Source organism: Cyanistes caeruleus, chromosome 5 (genome assembly GCF_971803275.1).
Source record: "Cyanistes caeruleus chromosome 5, bCyaCae1.hap1.1, whole genome shotgun sequence".
In the NCBI taxonomy this organism is placed as follows: Eukaryota; Metazoa; Chordata; class Aves; order Passeriformes; family Paridae; genus Cyanistes; species Cyanistes caeruleus.
In genome coordinates, this window is record NC_141705.1 from 16995705 (window position 1) to 17015497 (window position 19793).

A 19793-nucleotide genomic window follows, 5' to 3' on the forward strand; every position below is an offset into this window, starting at 1 on the left:
AATCTCCTTGTCGCTCCGTCTGCAGCAAGCACTGAGGAAGTTTGGGCTGCCGGCGGCCCGTAGTTCCCCTGGCAACCGGCAGGAAGCGTCGGCGGTGCCGTGGGGCCCGCGGGGAGCGGGAACGGCGCTGCCCGGAGCCCGGCGCTGCCCGGAGCTCTGCGCGGCCTGCCAGGCGTGCCCGGAGCCCGGCACTGCCCGAAGCCCGGCACTGCCCGGAGCCCGGCGTGCCCTGTGAGCGGGAGCGGGGCGAACCCCTCGTGCTCCCGCGTGGATGTCCCACGGGGCTCGTGAGGGCCGGGCCGGGGGCTCTGGGGGAGCTCGGCGGAGCTTCTCTGCCTGAGCCTCTCTGCGGTGGCGGCGCTCGAAGTCCCACATCTGTTTCTGCCTCTGCGCTCCGGGAGAGTTGGCACTCGGCAGGGTAAGGGAGCAACCTCGCCTTTCAAATCCTACTGACTTCCATTCTGCCTGCCTTAAGTGACTTCTAGATCCCCAACTCCAGGCTGCGCTTCCTCCTTTGAAAGATGTCTCTTAAAAGTGCTTCTCCTGTTTCTGTTTAAAGTGTCGCTCCTTTATTTGAAGTCTGTCGTCAGCCAGTAGATGGGTCACTTCTGTATCAAACCTCGCTTGTTTGATTCACGGCTGTGCTTCACCTGTCTGTTCTCTCTACAAAAACGTGTGACCCTTTCAGCTCCCACTACACGAGAGCATTCATATCTCAAGAGTAACACCTTCTTATGAAAAGTGCTTTTTCTGCTCGATGCTTCCTAGTACATCTTAGCATAGGTTTTGATTACTTGGAAAATAGAAAAAAATTAAATTATTTTTAATTATTTTATTATTTTAATATATTAAATTATTAATTAAATTATTTTTATTATTATTTTATTATTGAATTATTTTTATTTTTTAGGTATTAGCAAGCTGACTGTATTATGGGCAATGGCACATTTCAAAGTCTGACATGGATAGCACTATTTTGTGATACAAGCTCCTACTGCCAAGAACTTCTCTGGTGTTTTCATAGTATGAAACTATTTTGATTCTTAATTTTCTGACAGTTAAAAATCTGTCTTCTAAAGATAATGTGATTAGAATTTTATGATAATAAGCAGACATACAAAATCAGTAGATTTATTTCTATATTAATGTTTTACATTTGACTTCCATTTTACAAATAGAATATTGCTCATAAGTGTCATGTAAGTTTCTGTAAGTTCTGAAGAGATTTAATTGACTAATTGTAGCATATTATTTCTTTTAAAAAGACGTTCAGTGGAGACAGGCCACATTCTGGAAATGGTAGGAAAGAGAAAACAAAATGTACAGGAGATAAACTGATTTGAATCACTAGTTCTGGTTAAGTCATCAGTCAAGAAATATTGATTTAAACTTTCAATTTTAGTTTTGCTTTGTATTTTAGCTAATTTTCTAGTCATTATTATATGTAGTTTCACAGCATTAAGTAAAACTTAGGCACTTCATGTAATTCTTTCCATAAGTCACAAAGTCAGCATATCTGCATGTGCTGCAACCTTATCACTTCTATCACAGAAACAGAAGCAATCCTAAATATTTCATAATGTAAATGATGACAAAGGTACCTGACTGAAAATCCTGTTCAGAGGGAAGAATTAGGATAACCAAGCTACTAAACAAGGACTGCATGTGGGTGGGCATTAGGGCGAGTGGCTGATAGAGCTGAGGGCGAGAGAGTAGCATGGCAAATCTATCTCTGATTAATCCTGATCTCAGTATTTGGCATTTAATCATATTTTTAACAAAAACAGGTGTCACCAAGGGTGATGGCTGGACAGCAAGCACACTGCTCATCCCTCAGACAATATTTGTTTCTGTGTTGCCTATTATTTTCATCTCTGTTGTAATTTCTTTTTTTACTATAGGAATCTAGTGTCTTATTTACTTATTTCTTTTTCCCATTCAGAATACACCACAGCAAAAATTACTGGACATTATAATATTCAAAATTAGGGGTTTCATTCTTTATAATTTTATTAATATTTGAAATCTTGTGATCTCCCAGGAATAATTTATATTATTCATTATAGTATCAGCCTTGGTATGTTAAATAGGTAGAGAACTATTATTTTTGTTGGGGACACTTTAACCCAATTACATACATTTGTAGTGACATATAGCTGGTGCATTGATTTACAGAAGGTAAGTGTACTTAAATCAGTATTTAAGGATGCAGACAAAGTTATTTTTGCAGTCTTTTTAAAAAAGTACTTTCATTCTTCTTAGTGGAATTGGAATTCATTTTCTTGTGTTCTTTTTTTTTTTTTTTGCTGCCTTACATTTCTGTTCTCATCTCTTATTGATTGTGGTTTTGTGTCCTGAATGTAATTGCTTTCTTTTTTTCATCCTGGACCTTCCTCAAATTGTTGCTTTCTTCTGATGTAAGTGTACCCAACCCTATTTGACTCTGGGCTCTTCTGCAGAGTGGTGTACTGCTGCTTGGATTTCTGTGGGCTACCCTAAAAGCAGACTGTATCTAATTCACTTTTGCTGCAGGTCTCAAAGAACACAAGTAAAGAGGAGCAGAGTAGGAAATGTGTGTATCTGAAATAAGGAGTGACAGGACTATTACAGTTGTCCCATGCACTGTGTCTGATATATAAGAATAAGCATCTGTTTCCAAGTGCACATTCTAACCCTCAATATTCTGTCATATAGGAATAAAAATTATTTTGGTTTTAATTTTTTATTTTTATTTTTTTTTGTTTTGTAGGAAGCAATGTTGTAAGAATGTCATCAGGCATCCAAATGAAAACAAAGACTGCAGCACAGAAAAGCAAGTCATGTTCACAGCCAAAGCCTAGTGACAAGCTGAATCCTAAAACTATTGATCCAGTATGTATAGCTGGTGGTAGTTTTGTTTTGTTAAAATCCATCTATGATTTGAAGAGTTTTTCTTACTTTATGAAATGGCATCAAGACATGCTTCTTCTGGTCCTGTTTTTTTAAACTGAAATTAAACTTTTGTTATTAATCATACATACCTTATCTTCTAAGCTCAAATGTTTTGTTTATTACATTTTTTTAAAAAATGTATTTTGGTACAGTTGTGGCTTGGATGGTAACTGTTTTTTTTAATGTACTATTGCCCTGAAAAGAGATTTAGAGCTAAACAGTAAAAATGATTGTTTGTTTTTTTTATTCTAAACTTTGGCACCTGCTGCTTTAGAGAAACTTATTTCAGTTATGCAATGAAACCCAGAAGCATGTGGCATATTGAAAGCTTTATAAAATGTGGCAAATTAATTGCTGGTGAGCACTATTTGAAACTCACAGTTACTGTGACTATGTAATCCTTCAGGAAAAATTTGTGTTCTTGGGAGAGTAGTAATGAAAGGAGTTGTTTTTTTCATGGAAGTCCCGTGCCTGGAGAACTAGCATTGAACGCATGAATTATAGTTCACCACTGGGCCGTATCATCTGGCAATTAGTAATGTCACAGGTTTTTTGGAAAGTGAATGCAGAAGTACTTTGCTGATAAACAGAGGCTGAATACTTTAATGTGGGCATCTTTTTTGTTTGAAATCTCTTTGCAAGTAGCACAATGACCGAATTTAAGCCATGAACACAATTCTACTAAGCTTAATGTATGTTTAAACACTCAAAAGATAAAAATTGAGATTTCGTGGTATTCCCATCTGAATGCTTTGTGATAAGGTGTATTATCTGGGAAACAACATTAATTGATCATGCTAATAAATAATATAATAGTTCATATGCATAAGAAGCATGTATACAATGAAGGGAAATTTGTGCAGCTTTTCCTTGCATGAATGTCCTAGTTTCCTTCTCCAGTGTGTCCTTCCTGGATTCTCACCCAGTATGAACCTCCCTGTGTATTTCCAGTGCCCTCTCACCTTCTTGCCCAATATTTGGTGTTTCTCCCACATCTTGCCACCATGTGCTTTTGTCTATAGTCAGATCAAGTTGGAATTACAATGAAACTGCCTTCTGCATGTTCCCAATATAACCAGAGCTTCAGGGAAGTTGGAGTTCCTTGATCTGCTTAGAAAAGAACCCGTAAGACTTCTATATTACCATTTGCAAGAAAAAAAAAGGAAAAATAGTGATTCCATCAGGAAAACACTGTTTGTATATTTTTATTCATTTACAACTCCCCAGACCAATGAGTCTTAAAAGCAGTTTTTGCATAAGTGTATCACTTAATATGTTTTCCACTCCATGGCTGCAGTTCTTTATTTTGTTTTGTTTTAGATTCATATGACTAAGTTAATTTTTTTGTAAACTTCCCTTTTAGCGTATTCATAATAACTATAAAAATTACTGTTATGAATAAATAATGGCTTTTTTTCTGTCCTCACAGTTTCGTGCTTATTCTCAACCACCATCTGCATTTGCTGCTACATATGCTAGAGGTGGCATTCCGTGCAGGTGTGTTTGGTTTGTTTCTTATTTTTACTAAATATATTATGAAATACATCTTTTCATGTTTCATCTTTTAGTTAGGTTGTTTGATTCCATTCAATTCTGGAAAAATGTTTAATACTTAATTCTTTTCAGAGCAGAAAGCAAGCTTCCATGCCTTTGAAATTGTCTTCTTTTGGTTCTTTTTTTATGCTGTATTAATATCAAAGCCACATTTTTAAATAATAGTTAATTATGTGCACACTTGGTTTGCCAAATGTCTTTCATGTTTTGGTTTTTTTTACCTGATTTTTTTCAGGTAATTGTATTTACTTCTCCCTCCTAGCAAAGATAATAAAATTAGTGCTATTTAAATAAGTAGACCTTTCACAGCCTTTTTTATCTGAACTTAGTAGCATGACAATGTGCTATCAAACATTCCTATTCTGTAGTTTTCAGACATATGAAAAATTAACAAAACTACTTGCAAGTAAGTTCAGGGTATTTTAAGTTATATATTATATATATATATATATATATATATATATATATGGGTTAAGTTTATGAGCTATATGTATATATAGGTCCAGTTTTATATATATATATAGGTATATATTTGCCTAGACAATAAATGTTCTGGTGTTTTTCGTCACATGGATGCAGAATTACTTAGCAAAAATATAAGCCATCATTAATAAGATGTGCATGTATATAATTGTATGAAATAATCAGAAGCACAGAAAATAAGCCATTATCTGTGCTAACAAGCTCTAACTAATATATAGTATTGATACATTTATTTGTATCTTAGGAGTAAATAATGAATTTTAATATGATCTTCCTTCAGTTTCAACTGCTTTTTCTTACCTATTGCTATTTGAGGAAAATGTTTCTTGATATACTTATCAAAATAAGTAACTTTGCAAAAGGAATATCTTCTGTGTTGGCATGAGAAGCACCTATAATTTCTATAACTTCTATTTTCTGATTTCTATGTGATTAGGAGCAGAATTTTGAAAACTGTCATATTTTGGGAATTTAGTATAATTGCTCTGTTAACCATTATACATATACAGAGGTTGGACTCCATGATCCCAGAGATCTTTGCCAACTTAGTTGATTCCATGACCCTAGAATTTCACTAAGGAGAGCATTATGGATTGAGACTGTGTCTATAATGGAGGAACACAACAATCTAATTGGTGATACATTGAAAGCAAATAGTGTTAGCAATAAATTATGTATTACTATATGTTATTTTGTTAAAACTTCATTCTTTATATAGGTTAGTGCATGGATCAGTAAAGCACAAACTGCAGTGGGAATGCCCTCCTGAAACTGTTTCCTTTGATCCTCTTCTTTTAACATTGGCAGAGGTAAACTCAATTTCTTGCAACATTAAGCATACAACCATTTCCTAATTGCAAATGTAATTTTTTAAACAATCCAAGTTAGCCAGTTAAGGCTCAGCTACTGGAGAAATAGAAAAGAAAACCCACTTATGAGGATATTGTATGAATGAAAATGGTCAAGAACATTGCTATTTGTAGTTCTTTAGTTGGAGCTTTCTGGGAGAGCTAGCTAGAGCTGCTTAATCTTCAAGATACTGATCAAATGCAAGACTCAATCTCAGATGCCCAACTGTTGAATGAAATTTGTGCTTTTGCAGATTCTTTTTTAAGCTAAATTGTTTTGCTTATTTTTGTATATAAAGCCTACATTACAAAGTAAGAATGCTCTCCTCAGTAGACTGAACTAGTACAGTGGAAATAGGATTCTGTAAGTAAGTGGAAGAGAAATACTATGCACTATGTTGAGGCTTCTATTTTCTCAGAACCATCTGTGACATTTATCACTAAATATGTTCCACGTGTCTAAATGCTGAATCCAATGTTGCAGGTAGAATAAAGTGCATATACTGAGGTGGCTTACTTTCTTTTTCCCTTTTTTTTCCCCTCTTTTTCCTTTTTATTTTCTTGGTTTCTTTTTTCCCTTTGTTTCTTCTTTTTTTTCCTTTGTTTTTTTTTTAATTAAATAAAACTGTCAGTTCCTAAAATAACATAAAATTTCTATTATGTTAAGAAAAAAGGCTTCACCCACAGGGCTTTAAATCTTTTAGTTTTGCCAGTCAGACCTTTACTAGATGTGCATCTTCATACTATCTACAACTTTTTTAGTGTTTCATAGAGAGGTATGTGGTGTGGGGTGTCTTTCCTTCCGTTGTTCACCTTCTATTCTTTTTTCCCTTCTGTACAAAACCCCTATACAAATATAGCCTGTTGTAGTTCATGGTCTCATTGAAAAAAATACCTTGGGTTGTTAGATTAAACGTATTGAAGTACAAATATTGATTGAATTGGTAGTTTTCATAATGTTAATTTTAATATTCAGTGTTCTAAAAGAAAAATCAATTAGAATATTCTGTGAGCAGAGTTGTACCCAGTGGCTCCACATGGTGGAGTTAGTGTACTTTATGTTTTGAAATGATCTGACAAAATATAAACATGGTCCTTTTGCTGTGTGGAACTTGTAAACACAGTTTTGTTTGAAAGAAGGTTTAGTATTAAGAAAATCATGTTTTACATTTGCAACAGGGACTAAGAGAGACAAAACATCCCTATACTTTTGTTTCCAAGGAGGGTTTTAAAGAATTACTTCTGGTTGAAGGTGCTGCTGAAAAAGCTATTCCCTTGTTGCCTCGTCTAGTTCCAGTCTTAAAGGCTGCATTGGTATGTCTTGTTCTTCATGCAGAGATTTTAATGGGTTTGATTTTTTTTTTCTTCCACCAGTGAGAACTACATGGGTAATACTAATGTAATAAATCTATTGCATGGGCTTTTGGTTTGGGGGATAGAGATGATTTCTCTTTCTCTTGTTAACCCTCCCTTGGTTTATTAGCTAAATATGTCTGTAAATATAAATTAAGATGAGCAACTCCTTTCATAACTATATGACAGTAGCTATGAAAAAAAAATTATGAAACTGTTCTCTTAAAGGTTTTATATAAGCAGAAATAAAAATATATATTTGTGGTAGGCTTTTTTATATGTCCACGGAATAACATGCAAAAAATAAAAATGAGGTGAGGTAAAATGGATATGCAGTAATAAATATTCATCTATTACATGTAACAATTCAAAACATGCTACAAAGTTAAACAAAATCACAAAATAAGGGACCCACAAGGATCACTGGGTCCAACTCCCAGCCCTGCATAGCACCATCACCAGAATATGTCAATGAAGAAAAAGGAAGAATACATTTAAAGTGTTTGAGGTCATATTCTTAATTTTAAAAAATGTCTGTGACTCTTCTACACCATCAGAAAATAAAGTGAGGTATTGGCTTTGAAGGTTATCTCTTTTGGATTTTTTTCATGTCTTTGAGAGCCCTTTTCTGCTTCAGTAAGTAGCTGTCCCTGAATCTAGATGTGTTTCAGTTCTGATTTAACAGAGATGGCTTGAAGTTTGAAAATTAATTGTGATCTCAAATCAGAGATATAACAGAAGTTCAGAATTGTGTGTTATCACTATCTTTGGTTTAGCTTAATGGCAAAATTAGAAAAAAATATTCTTCTCTCTTCCCCCAATTAATGTTACTCTTCCGATAATTTTTATTGTTGCAGTGTTTTGGTATTATGCCTTGTTAAATCTTCTACTACACAAGCAGTCAATGATTTCTAGTTAAAAAGACAATGTTCAGGGCCCAGATGCTGGAGAGGAGAAATATTTGTTTAAATAAAGTTATAATTTAGTACGAGACCAAGTTGTTATAAGTCTATTTCTTTGCTAAAGGTAAAGCAAGATAACCAAACCATTAGAGAAGTCAGGTATAGAAGAGCCTTCCCATGGGAGAAATAAAGATGATGAAGAACCACAGAAGTAGATAAGAGCCTGATAATTGCTGGCAGGTGACAAAGGTGTAGTTGGCAGGGGACTAAATTAATTGAGACAGAAAGTCATTGGCTCCTCTGTTTCTCCAACAAAGAAAGTTACTGTTATGAATTGCATAGAAATTACCCAGAATTCATTATATTTGTAACTAAAATGGTGTTTTTCAATTTAAACATATCAGCATTTGAAAGATTATTTCTTATATGCTGTGAAATACTGAAATTATCAGTGTAGCAAGCTGTTTTGCGTGCCATATTTTTTATTTCAGCAATAGTAAATTATTCATTGTGTTGTCTCAGAAGAAATGCAAGAGTTTTGTGGACATTTCATGGATGTTTTTGTTTTCTGGTTTAAAAATATGCTCTGACTTTAAATTTGGCCTCTAGAGACTAATATTCAGTCATATTGTACTTCTATTTCTAAACTTGGATTGTTATAGCGATTTGCAATTGCACAGTAGTTTTAATGTTTAAAACTACTTCATACAATCATAATACAGAGTTTGCAGTTTAGAAAAACTTGTGTTTGTCTGAATCTTACTCACAGGATTTTCTTTTTTTCTTCCCCTTCTGAAGGCCCATGTGGATGATGAAGTATTTGAAAGGGCATTGGATGCTTTAGTGCAATTGAGTGGGGTTGTTGGCCCATCTCTTAATGATCATCTTAAACTTCTACTCACAAATGTAAGTCTTTCATGCTATAATAAAAAATCATTTATATTTTCATGGCATTCTTGTTGAGATGTTACTATTATATCTGCACAGATACAGTGGAGGAGTCAGCAGTTCCATGAAAAGCATTATTTCATATAGTCCCCTGTGTGAGTCCTTTGTTCTTTTATGTGTTGACTTAAAAAGTTCTAGGAAAGTCCAAAAACTGTTGTTAATGTAAACTGGAGAATAATGGAAGTGTTCTCTCTACTATTTATGAAAACATCCAGATGCCTTGTTTTGGAGGCAAATTTATTGCAAAATGAATTTTTAAGTCTGAATATCTTAACAAAACCATGAACATTCCAATACATTAACAGAAGCAAATATTCCCACTCCTTTCAGATGGGAATTCTGCACAAGGAAGTTTTCATTAAATAAGCTTTGAGTAGGATTATGAGAGGTATTTTTATACAAAGTCATTCTGAGTACATCCTTCCTCTGTCAGACAGGCTTTTCATAGTTTCTTTTAACCTGCTTGCAAAGTGCACTTTTACAGCAAAATAAAAGGACCTTTTTTAACACTCAAATACAGAAGAGAGAAATTACAGCAGGTTGGTTTTTTTTAAGTATTTCCACTACAGTAAATCTTTTTCAATGCACATGAAATAAAAGTTAACTTTTCATGTGGACAACTCTTTAAGAATGACTTTTTTTTAAGGTGGATATTTCTTTCAAATTTGTTTGCTAAAAGAAAAAGAAATATTTTTGTTGGTTAACAGATCAGTTTTCTTTGAATTTAAGTTTCTCTCTAATTAACTTTTTATTCTGTATTTGCTTTTATTGAGTTCCATACTTTGACATCAGTTACAAGTTACAATGTTTCTTTGTGGCTTTAATTCTGCAAAGGTAAGATGGAATAAAGTAACAAAATGGGTTATTATTGTCTCTTTGTATATACTGTACTATATTGTGCAACAAACCTCTTTATTTTGCTTTTCCAATAGCTTTTAAAGAGATCAATGGACAAGAAATATAGAGAAAAAGTTACTGTTGCTTTACAAAAGTTGGAGCACTATGGTGGAAAGGTGAGTGGATCAGATATTTATTCAATAATCTACACTTTTGAATCAATTTTGTCAAAACAGCTGTCATCTCTGGTTTTATTGCCATGTTCTTGCCTCAGTATGGCTGGGATACATGCTTGGTGTTCCGTTTTCTGGTACTAAATATGTTTCTCAACAAGATTTCCTCTTGCAAGAAGTTACTTTTTGCTGTAATTGATGATGCCTGCCTGTTCCCACTAATAGTTTATTGGTTATTACACTTCCTGAGGGGATCTGACACTCACATTCCAGCCCACCCTGGTTAACCCAGAGTTTGGATCTGCAATGGCTATAAATCAAAAAGATGCTTTAAGTAATAGATGGCAGAGGCTTCTTCTGTTGAACATTCTTTTGCCAAGTGTTGTGCTATATATTGTGCACAAAGGAGAAAAGGAGAAAAAATGACGAGTGCTGGCTTAGATGTTCGTCTAGAAGAGAAAATATTTGCTTTCTTGACCCTATCAACAGTTGTATGTGTTATATTAAACGGTTATTCTCAAAGAATAGGGATAACCTGAAGAGTAGGGACCACACACACAGGCCTAGCAGTTCTGAGCTTGTGTGCCTTAGCCAGTAGGTGCCCAAATAATCAGTAGATGCCTCCTCATTTTTGTGTGTGTGCTCATGTTCATTTAAGAGCAATAGCAGTGTTTGTATTACAGATTTGAAAAAGTCATGAAAAATGAAGGAGGATGAGAGTTTTTTACTTATATGAAGTGAGACAAGAAAAGGAAAATTAGGTCTTGTCCTAATGTTCTAAAATGTTAGGTCTAGATAATATAATTAATCCAGTGAGTCATTAACCTCTAATTTTTTTGTCAATCCCCTGATTTCTTGTAGTCTTACCTGTTTAGTGAGTAGGTATTTCTGTATGTCTTTTAAAAAGTCAGAAAAAAGATAAAGCAAAAAAAGACTGGAAACAAACTACTAAATTGTGATTACAAGCAATATTATATAATCCAACCAATAATTTATCAAATTTACTTTCTAAATTAGTTATAAAGCGTATGATTATTGCTTTTATTGGAAGTCCCTTCCAAAACATCATTCCTCTACTTAAAAATCCTTATTATTTCCTGTCTATGCCCTCTTTTTGGTATGAGTTTACATGTCTGTTCTTTTGGATGTTTTACCTCCCCAGCATTAGTTATCACAATAGTGCATTTTCTCCATTCATTATTTTCAGCCCTTTTTACAGCAATCAGCAAATACTAACTTTTTAGTTTTCTACTGTTTGACAACAGCAAAGATAACTAAATAAAACTTGGGAATTATGCAACGTATAGAGACTATATGAGTACTGTCATACGTAGCGCTAGTGCTGCTTATTTTGTTTAAATTTGTTTTGTTTTCTTCAACAGGCAACTGTGGCTATCATCAAATCTAAAATTCCAACCTATTGTTCTATCTACTCTTGAACAAGGAAATTAGTGATTTGTACTGTAAGGTGAAGTTTGGAAAGAAACTGTCTGTAAATATCACTGACCCTTATTTAGGGTATGATATATTCTCTTAAAATAATAATAATTATTCAGTATGATGGAGAGCAGGAGTCTTACCAGTTTGTGAATATGTAATTACGGAAGACTTCTCTTTGTATATTTGTATATGCATTAGGCTTAACATGACACCAATTAATGTGATATTATTTCAAAAACAGAATAAGTATTGATTCTTATTTAGTTTTAAATTACGATTTCATTTATTATACCTGCAGTGGTTAATATGTTTTCTATATTTGTGTGATGCAAAATAATTTGGTTGTAATTACTTAAATAAAATCTAACCTGGTGCTAAATTGCATGTGTATATCTGCTTTTGAAATTTATAACTTATTTTGTGACATGGCACGGATAGATGCATTTAGGTTCATCAGGACTAGGTTAGACATAGAACTGTGAGCCCTCTCAGAATTCTTCAGTCAGCTTTTAAAGGTGTGAAGCTGAACCCAGTAAACAGGCAGCATATGTTCCAAAGCTGAACTTGCTCAGTGCATTCTTAGCATTTCTGAGAGCAAGGGGAGGCTCTGGAGAATACAGTGCAGAGGCATCAGGCTGTCCCACAGAGCCACAGCTGAGGTTTTGCTCAGCTAATTAGTTCCTTTTAACTTTGAGCCTACTGAATGGGAGCTGGATGGAGGAGGCAACTTCTTACACTGTGCTCCCTTTGCATTGAGTTCAGTAGCATTACAGACATGCTTGGGATTTTCTTGTGAAGTCAGTTCCAGACAAATTAATAAACTTCTAGACATGGAAGATATAAAAAATATAAGTTAAAGACAAAAAAAAAGAGTGTACAAGCCAGCTTACCTGGCTGTCAAGCTTTGTAGGGTACAGCATTTGTCCATTAATGTATTTGAATTTGATTGCAAAATAATTCCTAATTGGTTCTTGTAGTAAATACTGTTCAGGAACATGTAGTATTTGAGTACACTGTGAGGGAGAGTTAACTGAAATAACATAATTTGCACAGAATATTTTCCCCTGAGGAATATTCAATTCTGGCATTTAAAGTTTTTGGAAAGGATGTTTTTTGTCAATAAGAAGATGCTGATGCATAGAGTATTAATAAAAGTCTGTCATGTGATAGCAATTTCAGAAGTTTTTTTAAAATCACCTCAGCCTGACTAAAATTCACTTCAGGACTGATCTCTGCTGAGATCAGAACTGTGCTAAGATAAGTGTATTTATGCTTCAAAAAAAAAAAGTATTTCTTCAATAACCATTTTTGCCAACAGGTACTTAACAATTGAAAAAATTGATCATGGTCCTTTTTTTTCTTCATGTTTACTTTATTTTTCTTTTTTTTTTTTACAAAATGTGCACATTTAGTTTACACAAACACGCTACAGCAGATTTCAGGTGTACATGTATTGTACTACTCTTATCCTACACTGGTGATAGCAGAGCAGCCTTCAACATGCCTCTAACATCCCATCTCTACACCAGAATAGATACCTGATTTATTTTTACAAAAGAATATTGTAACCTTCTTTCTACTTCATTAATCCCCTTTCACACTTTCTGCAGCAATGTCACAATGAAGGTTGGCCTATCTCTGATAGCATTTCACCTATTTTGAAGTATTGGCGTAGACTCTGTGGACAATATATCTTAAAAATTACATGGATGGAGGGGCAGTGTTCTATTTTATATGCATACTTTTTTAGAAGAATCTTTCTAGGTTCAGAATTAAGTAGCTCCAATCTTAATGAAGAAATGATCTTAAAAAATGTAAAGCATTTATCACATATAGATAATATATAGCTAAAGTTTTCGTTGTTTTCCTGGTTCTGTCTCATAGTTAAAGGTATTACAAAAAGATGAAATGGATGTTAGCCTCTAGCAGTCATTATCAGTAGATGTTACTATGTAGTGACATTCATTCTCAGCACTAAAATGGGATGGCAGTTTCAAAAGTTCATGCCTTTATCTTCATTAAAGGCAGAAAGACACATACTTAGGAAAGCAGGGTTAGGATCCAGTTAAGGTTTCTTCTTGAAAAATTGGAAGTCAGAAGATCCTTAATTTTAAGCAAAGAACTTTGCAGACACATCCAAGAATTAAAAATACAGTATGTAGGACTCCTGATATTCATGTCAGGATAAATTAAGTGCAGATTTCTTAGGTGAGATTGAGGGATGCTTACTCATATTTTTAAGGGAATAAGAATACACAGAAGCAATTTTTTTTTTTTTTTGTTCTGTAACATTTCTTGCTCTCAAGTTATCTGTTTAGTCATGTTTGGTTTGGGGTCTTTCTTTCTGAAGAGTAAAACAGGTCAAAGTTGGAAGGCAATTGTATCAAGGTGTGCATCGCACACTGACTGTAGCATTTTAACTCCAAATATTATTCAAAAATGAGGACTACACCATAGAAATATGAGAAGAAAATAAATTGTAATGCTTCTGTATAAATTAGAAGCTAGAGATTTAAGAAATATGCTTCAACACCTGGAGCTTAGTCCAGTACAAATGAGTAGCAAAACTAAGAATATTTATTTCATCTCCTTGTGATTGTATCTATTTTAACTAGGGGTTGGAATGATAATAGAGGTGCATAATGTCAGTTCTATTTTTTTGAGTTTGTAGTAAGAACCTGATTTTTCAGTACAGTCCTATTAACTAAGTAGCCACTGTAGAAGTGCTAGATTGTATAATTTAGAAAGGGTTTTTTGTAGGGAAGAGTTTATAATAAAAAATTTACTTGCATAATACATATCTCAGTGTAAAGCTGAGCAACTTTATTTATGATAAAGTGGGAAATCCATTTTTTAGATAATGTTGCAGAATAGCTCATATTTGTCCATTAGTTGTAGACCTAATGTCTTCATTAAATCACATTTTCGAAGAGCTGCATTGATCGCATTATATTCTCATCCTGTAAAAAGAAACAACACAAAACCAAAAATCATACTCTATTACAAATGTAGTTGGTGGATTTCATCTACACTGAAATGTGGTAGAACATTTTAGTTAATTGCAACATTTTTTTAAGCTTGTTTGGAGAAATGGTTAGCAGAAAAAGGTTGTTAATGGATCCATGCTTAAACAATTTTTTCTATAGATTAATGAAACCAAAACTACTCTGTCAAGAATACAATAGCATACTAAGAAAATTAGATCTGTAACATTTCTGAGGTTATCAGTTTATATTCAGGATAACAGAATGCACCTAGACAATAAATACTCATGCAATAGTTTAACAGTTGTGAATCTGTACATTTAATATCTAGTCCTGTGCACAGTACACAGGATCCTTTTTGCAATCCTAGGGCTTCTGCTGCATAGTTAGGGATGACTAAGAGAAACAGACAGTGCACACCACTGCATGAGCCAGAATCAGTCAGTTTGACAAGTATCACCACAACACTCTTCAGCTCCTCAATTCAGATTTTCTGTGTGTTCACACTGAAAGATGGTGACTGCTTCCAAATGCTACTTCTGCTTTCTGATTGCTTTGCATTAGGTAATATTTTAACAAAATATTAATCTTTTGAATTCTGTATTATACCAATGCATCACTGTCTACTCCAGATTTTATCAGTAGGTAACTCAGCACAACAGTCAGCAAGAAGTATTTTTCTTTGTAAGCTTTACCTTTCAGTGTCTAGAAGAAAGGTACCAGCTACCTGCAGTAGCCCATATTTGTTGATGTTTCTGGATCAACAGTTGCTAGTGCAAAACAATATATATAAACAATACCAGAGTTTATTACACGCTCATTTAGCATTTGCTAGTCTCCACTGTAATGATCCCTCTCTTTAGTACTTTCTTCAGAGATAATATAGCCATCTTTAATTCTAATAAATAAAAAGACTTAATTATAGATTATTTTTAGATTTTTCATGAGAGATGTGCATCAAAAACCCACTTCTAAGAAAGGTTACCTCAATAATATTCTCCACTACTGATAATGTACAGAAATCTCACATACTGTGAGATTTCTGTACATTAATCTTCTAGTAACACGTGTTCCATATCAATTTCCAGTTAAATTAGTCACTGTTCAGTTTAGTGGGTGATTTGCTTTGTAGAAAATGACAAGTCTGAGTAATTAGCTTAATTTATGTTATGAAACATGCACAGTGGGAGTTTTTGTCTTTGATTCTGTATGTCATCTGAAGTGTTGCTGCTGTAAAGAATAATCTGCATGCTATTTTGTAGAATAAAATAATTTATGGAAGTAATGATATGTAATTTCAAAAATACACTATATAGGCTAATACTTAAAAATTTTGTATAGCAAAGCTAGTATATTAAATTACTGAAAGTTAAAATAAACTAGCTTTTTACTCGCTGCATTGCTTTGAAGCATCAAAAAACTACTGAATGTCACTGATGTAAGGTTAGCAGTTTGGTTTAACTTAAGTCACTTGTCATATAATTAGTACAAATGTTTTTGTATATACATTAGTGACTAAGCTCAGTAAATGTGCAAGCAAATAACAGGCTCTGAATCTGCAAATTATTTTGACACTTCCTACCAATTTTATTATATACATAATATCATGAATGAAACTGTTAGCTTTCTAGAATCAACTCCATATTTCTGAGGTTGGCTGTTTCTTTACAGAAGACTTCCAATGCAACTCCCTTAGTCAGTCAAATGAGAAGAATCTTCACAAGAAAATACAGACTTGTAATATTTAGTAGCTTTTTTCCACCATCTTAAAAAAAAGGCCAAAAAAACCCCAGAAAAACCCCAGAATGCTTGCACTGGAATTCTTTGACAAGTGTATCTTTTTCATTTGCCTCTTTCTCAGTACATTTTTCTACACAAATTTTCATATTAGACTTGTTAGACGGTTCCTAACTCAAGACAAAGAGTGGAGTTAGTGCATATGAAACATTGTCCATATGAAGCACAAACCTAGATGAATGAACTTTGGTAGATCTGGCCTACCTTTAAGTCACTTTTTTGTAGGTTTGAAATGGTTTCTTTGCTGTTTTCAGGATAGCCCAAACCATCAGCATTGTGCATGGAAAGGGTTCTACCAGAAGCCTTTTCCTTGTTACCAGAAGGACCTATGTCACTCATCCTGACAGTCACCTGTGCACCCCAGGTGCATGCCCTAGTCCTTTTTGTTCTTGGTAGTGCTGCTGTAGATACGAAGCAATGCCTGAGTCAGGCCATTTTCCACCAGCAGCAAGCTGTGAAAGGAGGCAGGTCAGGAACTGGGAAGTGCCGAGATCTGCAGGTAGCTCCACTCCTGTTTCTCAAGACCTAGATCTGCTTTTTGGTAATTTATGTGAAGCCAGACAAACAGCCACTACTTTCTGGGACTCAGTCTGGCGTATCTAGGGCAGCATAGTCCATTTCTCCTGTGGGAGCAGAGAAACTGCTGGAGTGTGGATGGCAGACTGACATTCAAACACGTGTGGGGTAGGGAGGGCAGGGAAATGAGGTCATATACATTCCCTGTCTATCACAGAGAGAGGACAAGGAAGGACCATTCTACTCAGATCCTTCTACTCAGTGTCCAGAGAAGACTGTGCTCAAAGCCTGAATGCTTTATAATTCCCTACATAACTGTTTCAACACTTTTTGAATGGACAGGCCATTCTTTGCAAAGGGACTGTGAATTAAGAGCCTTGAACCACCTCAGGTTGTACAGTGTTAAGGGTAAATCCTGATGGGTCTCTTCCAACTCAGTGTATTCCATGATTCCATGAATCCTAACACCAAAACTCATTTCTAAAACCAAATCTTGATATAAACATGAATTACACATTTGGAGCAGGTGTTTTAAAAGAACAGTTCCTAATCGGCAGAGAGACAAAAATTTAGGCAGCAAGATACTTTTTGTATCAAAAAGCCATAGCCACCATTGAAGTTAAAAGCAAGGAAAAGTGAGGTAAGTAGCATGATGACAATTGTAACATTCTGTAGCATTCATTGTGTCTCCATCATGCTGCAGTTTAGAGGGCATCTCCTCTCACGTGTATTCTGAATACTTAGAACAGGTAAATAAATCTTCTAACAGACTTGAGAGACTGAATTGCACTGGATAAAGAGAACAGGCAATTCCTTACTAAAGGTATTCATTTTCTTTGTAAATTAATCACTCAGCCCATCACCATAATTGCTGTAATATGCAGATTAATGTGTCATTTAACTTCTGGAATGCTACAGCTTTCATCTGGGAAATGAATCTCATCTCTGTTTCTGATGATCACACAGTGCTAGCAGAGGAAATGCCTTTTGCTGGTATTGAACAAGACTGACAAGCTGGAATCATGGTCAGTGCAACTAAGCATAGTGAGTGCTGACAGAAGAGACACACACCCAGTGCCTGTTGCTAAGGATACACAGAACACCCACAGTTAGCAGAGCTCTTGGCTGTCTTTCATCCCCCAAAGTCAGTGGATTAAAATCAAAGTATCACTTACTAGGTATCTGCACTTAGAAGAGCAGCTGCAATGAATAGGTATAGAAGCATGTAAAAAGTAGACTGCTTCTAGAGCATCTTTGAGCATCTAAAGATTTCCCTATTCCAAATAGTTAAAAAACTATCACACATTAAATGCATTTATCCTGATACTCTTGTATCTTCTGCCTCTGTATTACTCTGTTCTTGATATAGAAGAATCAATAATCATAGGTTATATTGCTGGTCTCTATCAGCTCTGTATTAATCAGTCTGCTGGGCAAGGTATCAGAAGACCACTACTACAACTTTGTAAATTTGTCACTGTAACATATAGTATCAGGCTTATTTGCCATATCAATTTACATAATGTAATCAGGCCTATCATATTCATTATGTCTAATGTGATGCTTTACTCTATAAAGCAACCTTGATCTTGGGGTGTCCTGTGAGAACCAGGAATTGGACTCAATGAAGGTGGGTACCTTCCACCTGAGCATATTATATGATTCTATGAACCTCTTATTGTACCAAAGGCTAGTCATTCTTACTTTATCACATTTCTTTTTCTTGCAATTCTTAACTTTAAAATTGACAGGATTTTCTTAAATTTATGGAAATCCAATTTATCTTTCTTCATATCATCTATTGGTTTGAATACAAGCTCGTTTCTGAGGAGCAGAGGAGTGAAAACTGTCTGTAATTTCTGCTTCAGAAGTTCTCCATCCTGGCTCTAAAGGCCCAGAGCTACTTCCAGCTGAAAGAAATTGACAGCCACTTGGGTATTGTAAAGGCTTGTGGTTCATAATCACTATCAGTTTACACCCTTGCCTTGAGAAAACTTGTCTGGTGTTAACTCTTGCCATCTTTGCGAACCTCTTGCACTCTCTTTTTATAAGGCTTCACTTTTTATAAACACATCACAACTCACTGAGAAACTCACCCATGGATGATTGGATGATCAATTTTCAGGCAATATTATTATTGCCATGATTACATGCCAGTTGTGACAGAACTGTGTGCTCCAGCATGGGCAGAAGATATAAATAAATATTTAGCTAAATGTTAAGAATTTTTTTTCTACCAAGCACAATCTTTACACTATCAAAGAGAAAAAGAATATTGGAAAAGTTGTCTAATAAGCAATGACAGTTTGTATATAACAGCTCTTCTGCAGATTCAGGCCACAGATTTATTGACACTGTTTAGTGTTTCTGTGTAATGGTGTACATAGATTCTCTACCTTGGGAAAATGCTGTCTCTGGTATTAAGATCACCCTCACTGACACTGCAGAAATCTGTAAAGATCTTTGATAGAAATAGCCAATAGGTACACATTCAGTACTTAACACTGAATACTTACTTTCTGGCAGCTCTCAATGAATTCATCTATGGTAACTACTCCATCTTTGTTCTTGTCCATTTTCTGTAGTAACAAAAAAAAATGTATAGGAATAAGCTTTGGTAACAGGAGGGCTACACTGAGAAGCTGCAAGAAGCTTTCCCCATGTGCAGCAGAGCCACTGCCATCTAGCTTCAGGACCTGCTGCTGCCCAAGGCTGAGCCCATCAGGAATTATGTCCTCTTGAACCCTTTGTTAGATTTTTCTCTCCCCTGTTCAACTGGGGACAGGAGGGGGCGAAAAAGAGGCTTTAGTGGGTGCCTGGCATCCAAACAGGGTTAACCCACTACAGTATGTTTCTCCTCCCAAATTCCTGTGTAAAACAAGTCCTTTTCATAACTCATTTCAGTTATATGTCAGCCTAGGAACAACCAGTCCAGGAGTCATAGTAAGTGGACTATGCTTGAAGAGCAGAGCTTGTTGTTGCAAAAACAGGGAGAAATTAATAGATCTGGGAAACTTGGGATGGAAC

The 19793-nt window shown here is 35.1% G+C and overlaps 2 protein-coding genes across 14 annotated transcripts in view; one reads left to right on the forward strand and one right to left on the reverse strand.

Moving 5' to 3' along the window:
- The first annotated feature begins 59 nt into the window (after positions 1–59).
- On the forward strand, positions 60–11848 carry PACRGL (parkin coregulated like). 2 transcript variants are annotated; one of them, XM_023925433.2, is made up of 8 exons: positions 60–418; positions 2750–2871; positions 4361–4428; positions 5687–5777; positions 6996–7130; positions 8870–8977; positions 9952–10032; positions 11412–11848. In XM_023925433.2, the coding sequence occupies exons 2-8, from the start codon at positions 2767–2769 to the stop codon at positions 11466–11468; spliced, it is 645 nt and encodes a 214-aa protein (XP_023781201.2). In that variant the 5' UTR covers positions 60–418; positions 2750–2766; the 3' UTR covers positions 11469–11848. The 2 variants fall into 2 exon arrangements, with proteins under 2 accessions (XP_023781201.2, XP_023781202.2); XM_023925434.2 differs by having other exon boundaries at positions 7038–7130.
- A 2423-nt stretch (positions 11849–14271) lies between these two features.
- KCNIP4 (potassium voltage-gated channel interacting protein 4) overlaps positions 14272–19793 on the reverse strand; it is a 383084-nt gene continuing 377562 nt past the window's right edge. For all 12 annotated transcript variants that reach the window (XM_086891604.1, XM_023925424.2, XM_023925426.2 and 9 more), the window contains 2 exons: positions 19283–19345; positions 14272–14429 (listed from right to left, as the gene is read on the reverse strand). In XM_086891604.1, the coding sequence (XP_086747730.1) occupies positions 14382–14429; positions 19283–19345 (111 nt within the window). In that variant the 3' untranslated portion in view covers positions 14272–14381. The remainder of the gene's footprint in view (positions 14430–19282; positions 19346–19793) is intronic.

What these genes read in the sequence shown, in the direction of transcription:
- PACRGL (XM_023925433.2), top strand. Translation starts at nt 2,767, where the DNA reads ATGTCATCAGGCATCCAAATGAAAACAAAGACTGCAGCACAGAAAAGC. An exon ending in ATCCTAAAACTATTGATCCA is followed by an intron (nt 2,872 to 4,360) that starts GTATGTATAGCT and finishes CTGTCCTCACAG; the next exon opens with TTTCGTGCTTATTCTCAACC. An exon ending in TTCTTTTAACATTGGCAGAG is followed by an intron (nt 5,778 to 6,995) that starts GTAAACTCAATT and finishes CATTTGCAACAG; the next exon opens with GGACTAAGAGAGACAAAACA.